This window comes from Protobothrops mucrosquamatus, unplaced genomic scaffold, assembly GCF_001527695.2.
Source record: "Protobothrops mucrosquamatus isolate PMUCROS unplaced genomic scaffold, P.Mucros_1.0 scaffold566, whole genome shotgun sequence".
Taxonomy (NCBI): Eukaryota; Metazoa; Chordata; class Lepidosauria; order Squamata; family Viperidae; genus Protobothrops; species Protobothrops mucrosquamatus.
Window position 1 is genome coordinate 1237795 of NW_015386869.1, and position 20121 is coordinate 1257915.

The window sequence follows — 20121 nt, forward strand, 5'->3', positions numbered from 1 at the left end:
ATAAACTCAATTTCCCAAATTACTCCCAATCCAACCAAATGTTGATACAGGCAAAATTTCATGTGACACACATAAAATGGTGGTTGGCAGGGGATGCAGTGAAGTAAAATAAATATATCTTCACCAGATCTGATAGCTTGTGTCATAGTCAATGAAGAAATTGTATCATGAGGAAAATTAATTACATCTTTTCAGTAAAGTACTAGTTGCAGTAAATGCCATCAAGCAAAATTTATCATCAGGTTAGAAACCAGGAGACATTTATGTGGTTCAATTCGTTGGAAGAAAGATTTTGTTCCACAAGCAAGGAATCATGTCTTTATTACAGTAATTTTTTCTTTCAAAATGTGCAGATGGTTTAACAAATTCACTTGCTGATTCTTTTAGATAAATAACCTTAATTGTCATTTTTTTTTACTGTGGACACATTGGCACACATTAAAAATGAAATTTTGTGTTATTTTTTTTTTAGTTTTTAGTTTGGTTTAGTACTACTTTAAGAAATGAATCAGAGTGGTTGTGTGCATATTTAAATATTCACTGTAGATCTATGTTGACATTTCTTAAAATTTCAGGGCAAATAATTCTTTGGGCCTATCTCAAGATTGGGCAGTCTTTTTGTTCCAAATGTACCTACTACATTTGGTAGGCCAGGCATCATCCAGCACAGCTAGGTAATGTTAAATCAACTCACATTAACATAACTTTTCAAAGTTTAAATATACATTTTACATAGCATTCTCTTCAGTCTGCAAAATGCAATGGGAACATCTATTGCATAGAAAATCTCAACATTTTGCATGCATGCAACATTTTGCATTGGGGCCTACATGACTCTATAAAAAATCTGTGGCAACGCTCATCTGATAGAAACAAAATGGCCAAATTAAAGTGGAAAGTGGATCGAGTTATTTGGAAGCGCAAAGCAAAGCAAGCTGACATGTAAAACTTGGCATGTCATAACTTCCATTACTACAGTCCCACCTTGAAAGTTAAATTGGTGCCAGAACATTAGCTGAACAACAAATATATGCAACATGAAATGAACTGGTAAAGGTAAATAAGAAGCAAATGTTAGCAATACTTTAAGTATTCAATATATCAAACCAAGACAAATTTTAAAACAAGCCTTCCTCCCAAAACATAGTTTGGTACCTCCAGGTGTTTTGGATCAATTCCTGTAATGTTTAGCAAACACTAAGGCCCAACACTTTACATCAGGCTAGGGAAAACCGCTCTAAATACTGTAAATCATTTTTTTTCTAACTGGAAATAAGGATGAGTGGCAACAACACAATTTTATCCAGTAAGAACCATACCTTTTTTTTTTTTTTATCAAAGTACACCTCTACTCTTGAGATAGCCAGAGTAGAAAGAATTAATGCCTACATATCTCTAAATGTTTTTAAATGCCAGAATAGTTCCAAGTGAAACATATTCCAATAAAGCTTGGTAAATAGAAAAGTTTATATAGAAAAAGAAACAAGATGCTGGACTACATGGATCTCATTTTGTTCTAAATTACATTGCATGTGTTGGCTAAAATTTGCTACATACCGGTATTTCTGTTGCCATAACAAGGGATCACCATAAATTTGTTGGTTTTTTAATTGCTAAGCAAATTGCTAGCTGATTTATACCCCTCAAATAATGTGCAGCTCCGTGGAAGACATTTTACAACAAAAATTCTACCTCTATATTTTTCAGCACTATTGTAACTTTGAATGATCATTAAATAAATGGTCATTACTCAAGGACTATCTGCATTACATAGTAAATAATGAGTTTTACTTCACTGAACTCTTCAAGCTAGAACCCAAAGATCTCTACCCTGGCCAAATATTCACCCATTCTGCTTGAAACAACTGGTTATCCTCACTTCAGCACAAATAGGAAAGTGACTGAAAGTCATTAAAATTTTCAACTAAAGATTGCTTCTTTAACCAAGATTATTCTGCTTTCATTCCATTTTTCTTCCTGCATTCATGTTTGGAAAAGAGATCAGATTATGATGCAATTGCTTTGTCCTCAAATATTAACTACCAACTGAGAATATTTAATACATATACTCCTAATGAAACTTTCTGTTAACTATTGGTATAGACATAAGATGAAAGAGTGAGGCTTTCAAAAATTACTACAGGCAAGATAATAATGTCTAATGCCACCTTAGCCTTTGGACAATATCTGGCAAGAGAACGGCTGGAAGAATTTCAGATTCTCTGATATCATAAGGGATTTTCCCTTGTAGCAAGAAGTAAGAAACATTAGAATTATACACTGCCATGTTTGAATACTGTTCTTTATTGTTAATATCAAAGAGATTAGTTCTGAAAAGCAGCTAATTCGTTTGAAAAAAAAAGATAAACCAAAATAAAAAACAGCACTATTCAGCTGTTGAATATTTTGAATAGAAACAGCTTAGCCAGAAACAAACCCAAAAAATATATCAGAAGCATCATAAATGGGGTGTGTATCATTTGATGCTCATCTGCCAGTCATTATAAATAAGTGAAAAGGCATGTAGAAGGAAGATGAAAGTATAACTAAACAATAGCAACAGTATATGCTTTAAGCTAAACCACCTAACATAGATCATCAGCCCTTAAACTAGTGAATTGCTGAGATATAATTTTTACAAATGTAATTAAGTTGTCTGTTCATTTCCAAATGTAAAATTGTTGCAGTATTTGAAATGGATGCTAGCTACTTCCCTTCACTGCGTTTTGGCATAATGTTCTATAATTTCTTTGTCTTTTTGCTTTCAAAGCTATGTCAAAACCCACCAAATGACCAGTTGGATATATCTTCCTTTCTGGAAGTGTTTAGCCTACAGTATTGCCGTGCCAAGTAATAATGATGATTTTAACCACACATTGCATACAGTTCTGTGGTAAACTGGGGTAAAATTATCAGCAGCATGGGCTTTAAATTAAACTAGAATTCCAAGGGGGGGGAATGCTGTCTTGGATGATTACAAAGAATAATAACACCTCGACAGGCATCAAAATATGCTTTTTATTTTATAATCTTTTTAAAAAAAAATGTTTGCAAGGCCAAGACCAACCTCTAGTGTATTTATTGCTGAGTGTAGGCCTATTTCTGAGTAATATATATTCACCACAGAGCAACCCATAATTATATTGTTGGTTGTATAGTATGCATGATGGAAAATTCACCCAACAAACCTCTATACACTTTTTCCCAAATCTATTACCTAACTACCATTTACAAATGAATCTTTTGTGTTTAGTTAATTTTTATCACACTAAATTACCGGTAATCTTATTTCTATGTCAATCTGGACTGAATTTAGTTAACAGTATATACACTGGTGGGATAACAGTAGGAAGGCTCTTTTTAAAAAAAAATTACTAGGTCTGTGGATGTTTATAGTGGGAAAGAAGTGATCTAGACATTACAGAATGTTAGGTTTGTAAAAGTATATTCGATCTCTTAAAAACCTACTTTCAGTGTAACTCTATACACTGAAAATATCTGACTAAAAGATTCTGATTTTACCATGTTAGCTTAGCAGGTAGTGCCTGCATTGCTATTTTAACTTTTTACAATGTTCATGACTGTAACATAATTTCAGAGTGTTATGGTGATATCATATAATACTTAAATTCAACCAGCTAGCGTGGATCATAAGAGATCTCTGGAAAAAGCAAAGTAAAAAGTAGGATTCAGGACAGGCAACAGTAATACCCTGGAGAGCCTGAACAGATGCACACTGATTCTTGGTACTGATAGTGGAACAGGATATATTACCTGGAGAATTCTGGGAATTGTCCGCATGTCTTAAAGTGGCCAAGATTGAAAAACATTGATATAATTGAAACCAATCAAAAGTGATATGTCTAGTTTTGCAGGCTAGAAATTGTAGGGTGGAAAGGAACGATGTTCCAGTGCCCACATTATTCATTTATTTACTTATTTTTATCTCTCCTTTATTATTTTTATAAATAACTCATAGTCCTTTCCTATTTTCTCCACAACAATAACGCTATCAAGTGAGTTGGGTTCTAGCCTTCCCAAAACAACCAAGATTTGCAAATGAAAATAAATCCATTTCTGGATGAAGAGAGGAAGAGGAAGGGACAAGAGCAATAACTTAGACCTCATGATGCCAGCTTTACACACAGTGACCAGGAATCATAATGGAAAATCTTGACTTTCCTGTTTACTTTTATGATTTTCTATTAAAGTAGCAGACATAGCAATAAATGACATCAGTCTCATTACCATTCCATTCATTCACTCACTCGATTCACCTATATTTTTTGCCAGGAAAAATAAAAGGCCAAATATTCTTGAATGCAAGGCATTGAAAAACCTCAAAGACCGAGAAGAGGCAAGGGGCTTCACATAAGCAAGGGGCTTCACATAAATATTTACCCAGGTTACACTAAATAAGTGAAAAGTTTTGAAAAGTAAAACAGGACAGCCTTAGAAATAGTTTTATTCCTTTCATATGTATACCCACACTCTTTTTAAAGTGTTCCCACAAAGGGGAAAACTATTCTTTGTAAACAGTTGTATATACTTCATGTGTTTCCTTCTTCACTAGCTTTTGGGCACACCTACCACCTGGCTAATGAACATAATTTAGTTGTGCTTTCTCAACAGCTGGTCTGTTCAGGGCAGAGTCACATGGAATGCCATTTACCATAATTCCTGGAAGCATTGGAACTGCACCTTCAATAAACATTGTTAAACAAGTGCTCAAACAACAATGATTTAGTCATCAAGTTCTCTGATTTTTTAAAAACAAAACTTAGGGGGGGAAATATTTGCTTATTCTGGCCGTCCCTCCAGAATAAGCAAATTGATTAAAATGAATTTTTGCATTATGGCAGGGAAATATTAATAAAATATCCATCATATATATGTCTAATGTTAATTGTTTTTCATATCCACAGTTTGGGAATCACAGTAGGAGTATGTGAAGGAGAACAGATTGGCAGATTGGAATTTTATACAGTATATGTACAATAAAATCAAGAAAGGAAGGAAGAACCTAACTCAATCAATATCTGTGACCTAAACATTTTAGGCCAAATGTTAACTAAGAAGAAAAATCTGGCAACTGATGGAAAAAGATTGGGCTGGACTAGAGGAAAGGTATACATTTAGGTCTATATGTATAGTGTTTTGTATTACTATTTTCTATACTCATACATAGCAAAAAAAAAAGATATATAATTAAATTCAGAAAAATTTAAACAAGGTATAGAACCAATCGTGACCAGGGTTTAATATTCTGATTCTCATTATGAAGTAATTTCTAAATATCTCCGGGATAAAAGTTTCACAATAGTCAATTTAAAAATGTTATTGTAGGCTAGGATTCAGAGACCATGGTGCCTACTGCTAGGCTTTAGTAATCAGGGCAGGGTGCCATATGGAGATGTTGTTGCAAGATGCAGCCAGCCTGAAAGAACAAGGAACTGCATCCACAGCACACAGCCTGAGAGGAGAGGCCACTACAAAAGGGAAGCACTGCTGGAGCGCAGAAAAAGGGAAGTTACAAAGGGAACAGAGTGGAAAATAAGTGACTCAATTGTACTCATATGTATGAAGGCAACAAGATGCAACACAAGTATAAAACAGGAAAAAGACCTTCAGTTCCAGGGTGTAAGTTGCAGGGATGCATTTAAAAGGAGTAATTACTAGGAAGGAAGTGACAAAAGTGGAGATCCGCAACCTTGGCTCTTTTATGACTTGTGGACTTCAACTCCCAGAATTCCTGAGCCAGCCATGCTGGTTCAGGAATTCTTGGAGTTGAAGTCCACGAGTCATAAAAGAGCCAAGGTTGCCTACCCCTGCCCTAGACTCTCTCAACCCAACACTAGCCATAGGAGCATGGTGATTACAGTGTGTGTCTGTAAATCTGTGTCCTTAATTCTGCTTTCCTTTGTGAAGAAACTCTCAATTACTGGGGGAAAAACTCACAGTATTTGTTGGGAATCTTAGTGCTTAGCTTGTTTTACATAAAAGCTCATGGGTGCTCTGAATAAAAGAATGCATCTTTCCCCCAAAACTGTCACTTGAATTAGAAAATAATTTGGTAATTGTAATTCTTTTAAAATGTTATATTTGAGTCAGCTATGGCCACATAGGAATTTTAAGAAATAAGAATTCCAGTTTACATGATGATGAAGTGGGAGCAGTGAATTATAGAGCTTTGACAGAAGTGAGCATAGCCCATTTATTAGTCTTCTTCTTGTGGATGAACTAAGCTGAAATGATGTCGGAAAAGTGCTTATTCTTCAGCTGGTTTTTAATTTAGCCCAGAATTATATATAGCTTTTAAATGATTGATTACTTATTTTTCAGGCATCAGTAAGCTGCTTTTAATTAAAATGATGTTAATTTAAATGATGGAATTAAACCATTCCACTATTTCCAAAGTGTTCTCATTACTATTTTTATATTTACTTCTATCTAAGTACTTATGAATAACTATATTCCAGTCTTGTCTTCATATTTTCTAAATTCAAAATTACTAAGAATAATTAATTTTTTAGAAAACATTAATCCTTCTTAGTGCTATAAATAGATCCAGAAATAATACACCAATCTTCTATGGCATCTTTAATAAACATGCAATATATTTCAGCCTAATTTAAAACCTCTTTCATATTAAACTCATAATTTTGTAGTATTAAAATATTAACTGTTCTAGATCCAAAACCAATACTTGATTTCCTATCCAAGAACCTTTTATAAATTTACTCTTAAAAGTGTGTTGTATCTTCTACAAAAAAAATGGGGCTCCATTTCCTGTATCATAACTGATCTTTTGTTTGGGTCATTTAATGTAATTTTCAGGGGAAAGTGTCTGTATTTCAATAAAATTAATATTTTTACCCAAAATGATAGATCTTAATAAGATGCTGGGGGAGAAACCCACATGTAAACAAAAAAGTTCAGATTCCCCTTAGGTGGAAAGATTATGAACCCCAAATTCTATTTCCTTCATTATAAAAAATACAAGCACCTGAATTTGGTAAGCTAGTTAAGCAATTAACTAGTTAATTAACTAGTTAAGCAAAATACACATCCACACACCCATATATATTTCTTCCATTAAATGTCGAATTCTTGGAGACTGCCTGGAGAAGTCCCTGCAGTTTTCTTGGCAAGGTTTCTCAGAAGTGGTTTGCCATTGCCTCCTTCCTAGAGCTGAGAGAAAGTGACTATCTCAAAGCTTTGTGTCTAAGGCAGGACTAAAAGTCATGGTCCTGTAGTTTCTAGCCTGATGCCTTTTATACTACACATTAACAATACCTTTAGATTCCAAAAGTAAATAATTCTATTTACTTTTATAAAAAAATATATTACAGTCACTGCAGATTACTTACCAACAACATCAAGGTGATACGTGTGATTGATGGATCCATGGATATTCTCAACAATACAGGTGTAATTTCCTTTGTCTGATGGGACAACACTCTCCATTATAAGACTCCAGTGCTGATTCCGTACCTAACAGAATTTTAAAAAAAGAAAAGAATTTGTAAAAGGACTTTTTTTTAAATTTCTGCTTATTAAGAAGGCTATGCTTGTCTTTCTGAAAAGTCCTTATAAGGGTTTTTTTCCATCAATTCTGGCGGTCCCATGAGAAGTTGGCAAGATGGTTGTGTGATGTCAAGTTGTTTTCTTGTTTTCCTGGGCTTTTATTAAAAATCAAGCATTTTATTGCTCAATGTTTGGCTGTTTATTTATTTTCTGTTACTTTACTTTATTTTATTTTTTATTTATGCTTAAGTATTTTGTTGTTTTTTTAAAGTTTTGGGGCATTGTATACCACCTAAAGTCATGCTATGAGATAGCCAGCTATATAAATTTGCTAAATAAATGTCGATAAATAACCAAGTCCATTGCATATAAAGTAGTCCAGTCAATGTACTTAACTTTGCTAAAATACATTGTATTTATCTCATATATGTAATTACAAATTCATACTACTGTCAAAAACTGATGTATGTTGTGGAATGGTACTATTATTCAAATGACACAATTTCAGATTTAACCAACATTCAGCAATAATATGCATTCCTTCCTACCAATTAATCCATTAAATCTCATTTACTGTAATAATTATGACCAGCTCTTCCTCTATACAAAAAAACAAAGCCGCATATAAAAAATCTTGCATTTCTGGAAAATAGCTGATCCAGAATCCAGTTCCTCAGCATCTAATTTTCTCTAGACCAAGCCTTAAGCGGTTGTTTTTGTTTTGAATAAAACAGCAATCAGTCAAGTATTCTCCAACTCATAAAAGAGTTTCTACTTCCCAAAAGTGCTCATAAAATATCATGGATCATCCTCCAATGTGCCCTGACTTCAATATAAAGCCAAGATTCAAAGCAAACAAAAATATTACTAGAGAATTTCTGCTTCTGTTCCAACCCCAGTAATTTCTACTAGTTACTGAAGATAATACCATATCTTTGTCTTTTATTAAAGTTTCTATAGTGTAGGACATTTTTGTCCTTATTCGGAATTTTCCTATAATATACTTTTTATATATGACTTCTTTGACATATATGCTGCTGGAACTTAGTCATAATACTTTGAAGCTTGAAGGGATTGAAAAGAAAGGTTCTTTTTTATTTATACATCTTTTTTCACACTTATGAATATAATAGATTCTGAATAAAAGATAATGATTGTCTTTATAACATTAATCTTGGGTTTACTTTATACATTTTAGCTTCTTATTAAGCACCAGGAAATAGTTAGTGAACAATCAAAGGCTTGATTTTTAATAAGCACTGTTTCTGCAGTAGGTCTATCTTTCCTTCTCTGACTCAGATTGTACAAATGTAAGGTAAATAGTTAAAAGAGTTTACCTACAATCAAGTAAAGAAGATTTAGATATAAGGAGTCCATAAACCATGCATATATTCTTTGTACATGAAATTTAAGCCAAGTCACTAGCAATTATTCAGGGGAATTCTCTTGACTGAATCCATGTACAATGAATCTGGATGGAGTAGATGAATTGGGTGCATGCAGCATTACACAAGGGATGAAACAAAAGTGACAGAACTTGATACACTCATCTCCCTGCTGCAGCAACTCAGAATAATGAAAGAATATGCAAGGCCATGATTTCAAAAGCAAGAATAGCAATAGCACTAACAATAGCACTTAGAGTCAGATTTACAGTATATACACTTCATGGTGCTTTACAGCCCTCTCTAAATAGTTTACAGAGTCAGCATATTGCCACCAACAATCTGGGTCCTTATTTTATAGGCCTTGGAAGGATGGAAACCTGAGTCAACCTTGAGTCAGTCAGAATCGAACTCCTGGCAGTGAGCAGAGTTAGCCTGCAATACTGCATTCTAACCACTGCACCACCACACTCTTCAAGCTTACTCTGTGCACTAAATCCAAATATCCTGGCACAAAATCTATAGGAGCATAAGTATACTGGAAAATATTTCAGGTGAGTGACAACTATTTCTCACTACATCTAAAAGTTTTTGCTAGTTTTTATATACTGGGCTGCCATACATTATACTTCCATAGTAGTGTGCTACTTATATAGTCTAAAATACAGGCAAGATGTAGTCTGACACCATTATTATTGCTTCCATAAATACTGCACACTCCAAAGAGCCAAAGTTTACAAGAAGCCAGGTCATAAGACTTAACAGAAAAACAAATTACGGTAATTTAAGTTTCATAGATCTAATACTTTCATAATGCTTGTTGTTCAATATCTATAAATCTTCTTTCAATATAGTAACTTTTAATTTGGTTTATGAAGCATTTCTAAAGCATTCTTACTGGCCCTGCTCCAGTGATACATTTAGTCTTTATGACAAGTCTCCCCAAAAAGAGTTTGATTGTATGAAATTCATTCTGAGTGGGTTAACTTAAACTTATCTCTATACTATCAAGGGGGTTGTTGACTGCAATGTTAACTAATTCCTACTTTTCCCAATATCAGTATGAAACTATAGAGAGACCTCATGAAACAGCACCTCGCTTTTCATCTTTAAGACTGTTTCAAAAATTACAGTTTGAGCAGGAATGTTACATAAATGTTCTACATAAATAAATTAATAATCAGAAAGTCATTCTTAAATTATAATACATGTCCCATCAGAATCAAGAAGAAAAAATTAGCAACTTCTGGGGGGGAAATCATAATTATTCAGATATTATAAGATTGCTTTCCTTGGCCTGGATATGGAATTGGCAATTTGCTGCCCTCCAGCTGTTTTAAACAACTCAATTTTAAGCTGTTGTCCATACTACTAACATAGACAAAGTTAGTATAGTATAGGCATCCCAAAGCTTCTACGGCTGGATTACTCAAACTATATATGACTAAAGAGAGATCTGAACTATGATCCAAACACAATCTTTTATTATCAGCAGCTAAACATGTCTGGTCACATTTTCACACCTACTTCAGGGATTACAGAATAGTTCCAGAATGCATTTTCTCCTGTAAGATATTTTTTGATAACTAATACCCAAGACAAATCTGATTTCTTTGCTGTATCTAGTATAAAAATAAGAAAACAGGCTGTGACCTGAGCAAGAGATTATTCCAAGGTTTGGAAGATAATGCCATCACTTGCCTTGTGCATAACATGGATTTTTGCTGAGAGTGCTCAATAAGACTAATACTTTTCCTCTACTTTGGTTCACAGCTTAAACCTATCTCTAGCATGCCTAATATTTATTTTCCTGCAAAATGTTTATGATGCCTGTAAAGAAATTATATTTATAATTTGTCAAGCTAGCCTACTTGTTGTCAAGATAAAACCCTAATAAGATATATCTTTTTTTTTAACTGACAGCAATGTTAATACAGAGCCAAGCTGTTAATCAGTTAATCAATCCTCAAATATAACAAGCTCAGCACTTCACCAAGATTAAGCAGCGTTAATTCTACTTTTAATCTTTCTGCATTACTTTCTTCTAAAACTTTCAGTTTCTTAAATGCTCTGTGATATTACATGGAAGTCAAAATAGCCTGGCATTCATAGAAAATATGGGTGTCATTGACTAGGAGATCAGTCTTTCCTTAGCATAATACTAAATGTGAATGGTGCAAACTGCAATCTGAAAACGGTTCCTCAAAAATGCAATGATAGAGATACAGAGATGATAGAATTTTCATACAATTTTGATGTCAATATACTCAGAAGTACATACTGTAGACACTCCTCATTTAGCAGTTAATCTTGTTTAGCAACCATTCACAATTACAATAGTAATAATAATTTAAAAAAAATATTTAGTGACCAATGTGTATATTTACAACCAAATTTAGTGTGCCTGACAATAAAAGCTTTTGGTGTGAAACCGATTAAAGTCTGATCAGTTTCAGGTAGTAACACCACTACCCAGAGGTTCTAATCAACTAATTAAGGTCAGGGAATTGGGCTTGTTACTTGTGGTTGGCACTTTTTAGGGACTCACTATGTTGGGGGGGGGGGGAAGCAGTCAGGAAGAGATAGCTTTTTAAAGCAAACTCTCCACCTGTGAGGAGAAAAAAAAGAAGAAGGAGGTGGATCAGGCACAGGACACTGTACAAGAAAAAATTATTTGAATGACATGGCAGCAACTAATGATGTTTGCATTGTATCTCTCTCTGTTACATGTTCACACCAGATATGTGTGTAGGAGAGAGAAAACAAGGCGGATAGTTGGGCATAAGCTATTCATGCCACGGTCTTCATAAATGCAGGCTGCAGGTTTAAAGAACTCTTACAGAATTCTGTTTTGATATTTACATATAGCTCATTTCAACATTCTGTTTCTGGGATTTGGCATTGATATCATCCCTCTTCCTTATGATTTTGTAGTATCCTAATAGATACCTATTCAATTAAAAAACTATAAAAATAAGAATACATATCATAAAAAGAAGAATGAAAACTTTAAGGCCGAGAGATGTATCTGAATCAGCTGGAGACAAGACCATGAGCAGCAACAGGACAATTAGCCTATTTACAAAGCTAACAATATTGTATCATACTGTGACATTTGCCCTTTGCCTGACAGACTGGAAGAACAGACAAATGTTTTAATTAAAAAGGGGAAAGGTGGGAGAGGAGGATACTCTGATCCCCTTATCTGATTTGGACAAGTCTTGAGCTCAGTTCATTTTGGTAACTCGAACTTCAGATAATAGAACTTATTCAGGTAGCTAAGAGTATATATTTTACATTTGTCAAATATTGTATCACATTGCCAAGGAACTTCTCAACATCTCCTCCTTATGATTTGCCTTACCTGACTCCAAAATATCTCAGAGCTTAATAATTAGAATAAAGTCAGCCCAGCTTTCCTAGAAAAGTGCATGTTATGGCTGCACAAAAAAAGATTTGCAAAGTTGATTTTAACTAGGCTTTCTAAAAAAAAATCCTATTTCTAATTTCAATCCTTGTTTTCAATTTCTTACGTAAACCTAAGCTTGAAAAAAATGGCATTAGGCAAAGTACAGATAATCCTCAACTTACAACAGTTCATTTAGCAACCATTCAAAGTTACAACAGCACTGAAATACATGACTTACGACTGTTTTTCACATTTATAACCATTGTAGCATCCCCATGATCATGTGATCAAAATTCAGTTGCTTGGCAACTGACTCATATTTATGAGGGTTTGTGGTGTCCCAAGCTCATGTAATCCCCTTTTGCAACCTTCTGACAAGCAAAGTCAATGGGGAAGCCAGATTCACTTAACAAACATGTTACTAACTTAACAACTGCAGTGATCCCTTTAACAACGGTGGCAAGAAAGGTCATAGAATGGGGCAAAACTCACTTAACAAATGTCTCACTTAGTAAAAGAAATTTTGGGTTCAACTGTGGTTGTAAGTCGAGGACTATCTGTAATGCTATATCATGTTAAGAACATGGAGATGGTACATTTATCTCCTATCTCCCTATTTAGATTAACATCAGACTCAGTTATATAGCATTGTCGTGAGGATTGATGAAAGCAAGCAAAGATAAAATTTAAAGGTAAAATGAAATTTTTATACTATTTTGAGCACAGACGTGTGTGTATGAGTGTAATGATGAAACTTCAGAATAAGATTTTTTTTTTTTACACAGAGAAATGGTTGAATAAAAGGGTCTTACAGGTATACTGTAGATAGGATAAAGTGACATTAAACACACCCTCCACCAGTAAATCCAACTGAATTTAAGGTGACTTAGTGACAATATATGGGATTATACTACTTGTCACATATATTGTGTATACATTTTTATCACGCTTAATCTCTCTACCTTGGATTTAATGTTACTTTCTGCCCAGAAACAACATGAAAGATTATTAGAACCACAATCAAGCAGTGCAGTATATATAAAAAGAATCTTCTTAAAAGCCTGACTTTCTACAAAGTATGTGGCTCTTACAATTTTTTATCTACCTATTGAAAACTATCAGGTATTTATCCAAGCTAAAGTTTAGTGGGCAAAAGGGTTGTGGTAACATAACTTATCAAAATACAGCTGTGGAAACAAACACCCTTTTTAATACCACAGTAGAAACTGATAGACTGAATTTACTTTCTGGGAGGTGGGAAAGTAGAAAGAATAGTTCACTTTTAGTCCTGTACATTATCTTGCTAAATTCCACATAGATGGGGGGAGGGGGCAGGGAGAGAAAGGAGCATAGAAATTCTCCAACAGACATGCAGTCTTGTGTGTAAGGCGATGGTGTGGACAGAATTGCACACATCAACTTGGAAGAGAAAGAAAACAGCAGTCCTTTGTAATATGACCTCGGCATGTATCTTGGAAAACCTAAGAGTTTCCAAATGTTTAAAAAAACAGGCAAAGTCACTGTCTGCAGAAAAATTAATACTTCCCGGTAGCAGTTATTTGTATTTTTCATCCTGAAATGGGAGAGTAATCAAACAAAAATAAGGAAATAAATAAATCTATCATTATGAGGCCACCATATTTTAAAGAATGTTGCCTTCTAGAGGGACAGGCTGAACTAAACGAGGGAATTATAAGGAAGTTTTCTTATAGCTTCTTTGACAAAACAAAAAGCGGGATATGCAGGAGAAGAATAAGGGGGGGGAATGAAGCAGCAAACACGTGAGTAACTAGAATTGTAATATCATTGTCATTGTAACTTCAGATGTACTGTATCTTTTTATAGGTATTATAAATACATGGTTTATATGGTTTATAAATACATTTTCTAGAAATATCACATACCTATAAAAATATATGGAGGTACTCACTACTTTTTCTTTCCAAATTTCCCTCTTTTGTTGATAATGCCCCAGACAAATGTTTCTTCATTCTTTGCACGCTTATACATATGGAAATGTGTATGTATGTGTGTATGTATGTATGTATGTATGTATGTATACACACACACACACACACATACATACATACACATGTATATCTAAATTTTGTATAACATACAGCTCCTAAGACTTGAGGCAGTTTATAAGTTAAAATTAAATACATAGTATGATGTTTCCACATTATCCTCTAAAGTTTAAGAATATTCATATTCCATTGAAAGCAACATGTGTGTATATGTATATGTGTATATGTTTATTTGAATTGAAATCAGTTAACAAACATTTGCTGATAAGAATCAGTCAAGAGGCATATTCAGTATAAGTTTGATTCCCTTAATTGGTTTGAATTTACCCTGTTATCCATAAGACAAGTGGCTCACACTGAATGGTAACCAATTCATTTATGCTTTTCAGTACTTGGAAATACAGAAGCTGTTCCCAGGTGCCCTCTCACACTTTATGATGTAAGCAAATGTAGATATAAATGTCTATTTCATTAATTAACATCCATGTGCAACATTTGCACACCTTGGAAAAGCTTTAGAAAATATGGCCACAGAGGAAAAAAAATATTACAATGCTTGTTTCCTTTTACATTTGCAACTGGCAAATTTGAGAGTTTCCCAGATTTGTGATAGGAGCCTATGTTGTATTGTAGTATGGAAACCATGGAGGTCAATAAACAGCTAAAATGACTAGCTATTGTAGGTTTACCAACTGATACAATATATTTATGTACAAATATATATTGGCATATAATAAGAATCCTTAAGGGCAGTTGGCAGTTGAGTTTCAAAAATCCTTTACCAGATCTATGGATTTTTCACAATTTCTCCTTTTATTAAGGAGAAAGGATAAGGAAATAATTGTACCCTGACAATGCAGGAAAAAAAGGTAGAAATTTCTGGGAGATAAAAAAAAAGAAACCAAGGCTTCAGGACAAGGCAAATTAAAAGGACAAAGCATAAAAGCAATGAAACCATACTCAAGGAAAATATTCAGTGGTCTAGCTTAATAGTTTAGTAGTCTGAATAACCAGAGCAACAGAATCAAGCAAAAGGCTGATATTTGTATATCTTAGGAAGCAAGCTAAATTGAAATCGGATCATTTGTCTCAGTATAAGTCAGGTAAAAAGCTACCTTATGCAGTATATATCATTAATGACATTTGTTTATTTGCTTGCTTGTTTTGGCCACAGATCAAAGAGTAGACTTTATGCAATCCCCCTTCAAACGTCTGACATAGCTGCCCCATCCGCAGCATAGATGAAGAACTTCTATGCGGCTCAGAATGAGCTGGATTCCTCTCTTCACTCTCTCCTATGATAAACATATCCTTACAGTTTCAAGACATCTAGGTGTCCTGATGGACCACCGCTTAAGGGTGAGCTTAAGGGTAAGTCAGCAGTGTGGTGCAACTGCCAAACACCCCCAACACAGTCTTCTTGCATCATCATAGGGATAGAATCAAGATAGTGATAGTACCATTCTATATCATACTGGAATACTGGATCCAGTTCTGGTCACCACAATAGAAAAAAGGTGCTGAAGTCCTAGAAAGAGGGCAGAGAAAAGCAGTGAAGATGATAAGAGCTAGGGAGTCTAAATCGTTATGATGAACAACTAAAGAAACTTTATTTTTGCAAAGAGAAGAGAAAGCTGAGGAAGACATGATAGCAATATAGAGGGCTGGACTAGAAGACATGTAAGGTCCCTTCCAACCATATAATTCTGTATCATTCCAAATACCAAAGATCCAGGAAAGGGGTAAACTAAGTTAGCAACTCTTCCACACCTACAGGTTCAACTTGTTTCTCAACTCCAGCCCCAATTTCAGCTCATACAACCCTAAATTAGGGTTTATAACCATAAATTAGGCTCCTTCTAAGATACAGTATGCCTCACCCCCACCCTTTCCAATAACAGTTCACTGCCAAGACTCCATCAAGCCTGTTACAGCAATCAGACATTTCTTCTAATATCAGGAGAAAAAAAGAGGTTTCAGATGACTCCAAATCAGTTCCAGGCTCTGTTCACAATTTCAACTCCCATTCTTCAGCAGAAGCAGCCAATGCACTAATTTCAGCAAGTACCACATGAAATTGTCCTGCAAACACGCCAGCCAGCCAAGCCACAGAGTATTTGGTCAGTACTCCTGAGTATTGATTAGTTACCAAGGAGAGCAGGTCACAGGGACAACCATTGTCTTTATAAGAATAACAACCATTGTATAGGTCAGGGCTAGGCAACCTTGGCTCTTTTATGACTCGTGGACTTCAACTCCCAGAATTCCTGAGCCAACATGTAACACCTCTCCTGCGCGAGCTGCACTGGCTGCCAGTGGCCTTCCGGGTGTGCTTCAAGGTGTTAGTAACAACTTTTAAAGCGCTCCATGGCAATGGACCTAGGTATTTGCAAGACCGCCTCCTACCAAACACCTCCCTTCGACCAGTCCGCTCCCACAGAGAGGGCCTCCTTAGAGTGCCGTCGGCCAGACAATGCCGGCTGGCGACCCCCAGGGGGAGAGCCTTCTCTGTGGCAGCTCCTGCCCTCTGGAATGACCTACCCCCCGACCTACGTACAGTTGCGGACCTGCGCCTTTTTCACCGAGCCCTGAAGGCCCATCTATTCCGTGCGGCCGGCCTGGCGTAGTTTGATTATGTTTTAGTGGGGGTTTTGTATGGGGTGTTTTTAGAGCAGGCCTGTTATTTAATTTGATTTTAGAACAGAAACTTGTATATATTTATCGTGGTTTTTAGTATCGCCTGTTCACCGCCCTGAGTCCCGTAAGGGAGATAGGGCGGTATATAAATTTAATAAATAATAATAATAATAATAATAATAATAATAATAATAATAATAATAATAGGTGTTCATGATTCTGCTTTCATAATTTGAGTATTGTACTATCCCAGTGCAAGTTCCAACCATTTCATATGTATGTGTAGTATCACAATGCGCATACAAGAGGCTTGGGCTTCCGTTGAAATGATACAAAGCTGTTTTCATCCTTTGCCTCCCTCTTGACCCCATGCACAGCCTCTGTAACTAAAACTAAAAAGGATTTCTAGGGCACATTCTTTGCTTCTTCTTTTTTTCTTTATGCAGGCAACATGAAAGTAATTGAAGAAAAGCAATTTGACTAAATACTTTTTTTTTAATCCTGACCTCAGTTTAACCCTGCATTTTCTTGACAGTCTAGCTAATTCTTCTAATCAGTAACTCAGAAATTAAAGAGAGATGACTAATCTGATGCTATGAAAATTTCAAGCAAGGATCTTAAGTAATTGTGATTACTTTCCCTCAAAACTTTGTTTCCCACATCTATTTCACAGGCCATAAAATTCATAAAATAGTTTTCCTGCTCTTTTATTCTGTGATTCTGTCACCAAGCTCTACGTTTTTTGCTCTACTCTATCTCTCCAAATTGGAATATTCCTGAGTGCCATAGCTCAAAAGTACAAACTGCTAAGTACACTTTATTGAATGTTACTGCCAAGTTCTAATTTATTTCCTTTTTTGCTTTATCATTAAATTCTTAAAACCAGAAAGTCACTAGTTACAATAGATTTGGATTTTTGATCATTTGGCTTTACAAAATCTATAAACAGAAAACAAGTAAAACGCTCCAGGTGAAGGCACACAACATCTACTTCATAAATGTAACTACAAATGAGATCCTTATCAGCCAAGAGGGACTTGAAATGTGAGATCTGAATTCAGTTGGAAGCATAGCAAAAAGAAGTACATTGCACGAATTCAGCCATATACTGAATCAAAATTATGGTCCATCTAGTTGTCTGCACTGACTGCCAACAACTCTTTTATATTTTAAAATTGATCATTCCTATTTCTGCTACCAGGATTCATATTAGCATGAACATTCACATTTATTAAATTTATATACTGCTCAACTTCCAAAGACTAGGTAGTTTACAGGATCAGAAATCAATACACACACACACACACACACACACCCCAAACCCACATACACAAACTGGCACAAGATAGAACAGAATCCCTGTGAATAACACAGAGAAACAATATACTGGCCAATACATTCCTTGGCTTCTGCCAGGCACTCTACCCTATTTGCAGATAACATTCTACAAAGTAAATTATCTACTCCATGCACAATGTGAATTTCCAATAAATTTATCTGAGCCTCACAGACAATCATTAAAAGTAAAACGATTGGTGGTTGCAACCAGGGCATTGTTTGGCTTCTCATATGATTGGCCAGAAGTACTTTAACAACCATTTTGTGATGCCTCAAAAGAATGGGGATGCCATTTAGTAGGGCATAACAGAGCCTTTCTACATACAAAGTTATGTATGTGATCATTGGATATTGCCCTTCTTTCAAGGGTAGCTAAATACCAATGGATGTACCACAGATTATTTCTGTTGGGACACACAGAGAAACCCTATCAACAGGTGTGCAGAACATAAAATAATACATTTGATCAGGTTACATGGTATGGAATGTGAGTTTCCAACATACTGCAATATTTTATGCATGAACATTTCACCTTATCTATGGCAAGATTTTCACGAACATCCAAAGTTGCCATGGCTTCATCAGACAGGCTTAAAGTCTGACTAAAAATTTTGGAACATGATCAATCAGGATTTACATATGATGAGCCAGTTCAGTTGTAAATTAGGCAAATCACACAATGCCAACCCAAGAGGAAACAATGAAAATTTTCTGATCATCGTAGTCTCGCAGATCTCTTATATATATATATAAGTGTCTTGAAAAGTACTGTCATAAACAAACCTCTTACCTTATATCCACCAATTCGGTGCTCTTGCTTAAATTCTTTCCCATTTTTTAACCATCTCATGGTTGGTAGGGGGTTTCCTGCAGCTGGACAACGGAATTTGACTGTGTTAGCTGCTGGAACAGCATGTAAGCGCTTCTCCATTTTGTCAGTGTGTGTCCATATAGGTCCTTCTATTTTAAAAAAAATGAAGAGAGAAAGGAGAAAAAAATTATTCAATTTCTATAAACTGGATTCTATAAATTCCGGGCCAGAAACTTCCCAAATTAATGAAATTCCAATGAGACATGAGACTTTAAGAAGTCACACTGATATTTTACACTGTTGATTTATTTTATCTCTGACAACTCACATAGGATATTGACAACCTTAGAAATTTCAGTGTGTACCTAGACAAAAATCTAGCCCAGGGGTCTTCAGACTTGGCCCTTTTATGACTTGTGGACTTCAACTCCCAGAATTCCTCAGCCAGCGTTGCTGGCTGAGGAATTCTGGGAGTTAAAGTCCACAAGTCATAAAACGGCCATGTTTGAAGACCCCTGATCTAGCCAATGTCAGGTAAATTATTATTTATGATTCATGACTTAAGGTACTTAAAACACAGTTCAAGAATGAAACACCTTTAAGCTTTAAATTAAACAAAAGTTCCCTTAAAACCAGGCTATTATATTAAAATTGAGTTTACAACACTTCTTTTGAAACATTGGCCTTGATTTTATTTATTTATTTATTTATTTTATTTTACAGGATTTATATGCCGCCCTTCTCCCCATGGGACTCAGGGCGGCTCACAGCATATTAAAACATCATATAAAAAATAAAAAATTTCCCCTACTAAAAACCAATTAAAACCCAAATATTGGTAGCTGTGGCTCTTTAAAATCGTTAAAAATTGTCCCTATTTAAAACTCACCCTAGGTCAGGCCCGCTTGTTGAAAAAGCCATGTCTTGAGGGCGCGGCGGAAGGTTAAGAGATCCGGAATCGTCCGGATCTCGGGGGGTAGTTCGTTC

The 20121-nt window shown here is 35.2% G+C and overlaps 1 protein-coding gene across 5 annotated transcripts in view; it reads right to left on the reverse strand.

The window, feature by feature from the left end:
- FGFR2 (fibroblast growth factor receptor 2) overlaps nt 1-20121 on the reverse strand; it is a 150558-nt gene that overhangs the window by 51941 nt on the left and 78496 nt on the right. For all 5 annotated transcript variants that reach the window (XM_029284393.1, XM_015817237.2, XM_015817236.2 and 2 more), the window contains exons 5-6: nt 19114-19283; nt 7371-7494 (exon numbers count right to left, since the gene is read on the reverse strand). In XM_029284393.1, the coding sequence (XP_029140226.1) occupies nt 7371-7494; nt 19114-19283 (294 nt within the window). The remainder of the gene's footprint in view (nt 1-7370; nt 7495-19113; nt 19284-20121) is intronic.